This window comes from Gavialis gangeticus, unplaced genomic scaffold, assembly GCF_001723915.1.
Source record: "Gavialis gangeticus isolate Ggan-Ray unplaced genomic scaffold, GavGan_comp1, whole genome shotgun sequence".
NCBI classification, from domain to species: Eukaryota; Metazoa; Chordata; order Crocodylia; family Gavialidae; genus Gavialis; species Gavialis gangeticus.
Window position 1 is genome coordinate 10,832,888 of NW_017729032.1, and position 1,440 is coordinate 10,834,327.

At 36.9% G+C, this 1,440-nt stretch overlaps 1 protein-coding gene across 4 annotated transcripts in view; it reads right to left on the bottom strand.

The window, feature by feature from the left end:
- Positions 1–1,440, bottom strand: part of DLG2 (discs large MAGUK scaffold protein 2) — a 2,095,445-nt gene that overhangs the window by 626,296 nt on the left and 1,467,709 nt on the right. For all 4 annotated transcript variants that reach the window (XM_019524161.1, XM_019524158.1, XM_019524160.1 and 1 more), the window contains one exon: positions 436–572. In XM_019524161.1, the coding sequence (XP_019379706.1) occupies positions 436–572 (137 nt within the window). The remainder of the gene's footprint in view (positions 1–435; positions 573–1,440) is intronic.

The following is a 1,440-nucleotide window of genomic DNA, read 5'->3' on the forward strand; positions in this document are numbered from 1 at the left end:
GAAACTGAGCCTCAAAAAAAAAGAATTCAATGAAACAATACCAACATGGAGAACATGATACATTTACAATGAATTATTCAGGGTGCATCTACATGTTCATTAAGGTACTGTAATTATGGTGCATTAAGTTCAGTACCTGTAATAACTTACTGCACAGTAATCAGTCCTACTACACATTAGCGCAGATGAATGTTTTTTTAGTGACATTAATGAGCATTATTCTAAATCTACTGCACATTAGCATGGGCTTTGCCCACCACACTAATGCGCAATAAAATTAGCCTTCTGCACATTAAGCATCTTGTGTAGCTGTGCACAAGTTAGCCCTGATTGCTACAAATTTCTCTCCAGTTTGGGGGAACTTGAATGAAACCCCCCCATCTGAAACAGATTTGCTCAGCTTCAAATACAGTTCCAGGTGGTTATTTTTCTCACCATAAGAAGTCGGTCTCCAACTTGCAATCTTCCATCTTTCTGGGCTGCTCCTCCATCAATAATCTTAGTAACATAAATGCTGTTGTCTCCAGGAATATGTTGATTTCCTACTCCGCCGGCAATACTGAAGCCCAGACCTGGAGAGGGGGTGCGGAAAAATCTCATTAGCAATACTGATCACGGTACTAAAGAAGAATGCATAGATAATACGCACTAACAGCCAGTTGCAAAATTATTACAGTATTTACTAAATTAAGTAGCAAATGTGAAATTCAGGGAGTTGATGCACGTTCTTTTTGTTTGCCAACTAGATTAAGAACATCCTTTCCCATGTATGCTTATAAGAACATACTGCTTTACTGAATCAAAATCAGTGGTCCCTTTAGACCAATATCCTGTTTCCAACAGTGGCCAGTGCCAGCAACTACAGAAAACTCTGTAGTCAGCAGCTATGGGATACTCTGGTGCCAGAGATTTTTTCTTCCTAATGACCAATACATTTATTGAGTTTATTTTGCAATTACTGTGATTATAGATATTATTATTATCAATACAATTAGTGTAATAAGGTTATGGAAAAAGAGAAGTAGAGATCCCTTGTCAAATCTGTAAATTGCCACAGAGAAAAGGCTGGATAGATTAGATAGGGGAAAATGGAGAGTGCTATCCTGTAAGAATTTTGCTTTGCATAATTTTTGGCACCCAGATCTTATAGGTAATGGTTACACTAAAAATAAGGCTAATCATCCTTTAGGTACATTCAACTTCCATTCTATGCCCTGTAAAATTCCAGGATGAAGACCACACAAAAGTTCTGAGTTTTGGAGCAATGTCAAAAGTATATGGTAACACTGTTAGGAAACGGTAATGCAAGCTACAGAAAAAATATATATAATAGGAAGACAAAATAAACAGACTTTGGAATCCACAGGTTTTTTTTCCTTTTCTTATCCTCTCCCTACCACATATACATACATAAACACAAATCACTGGTCTCATTAGTAT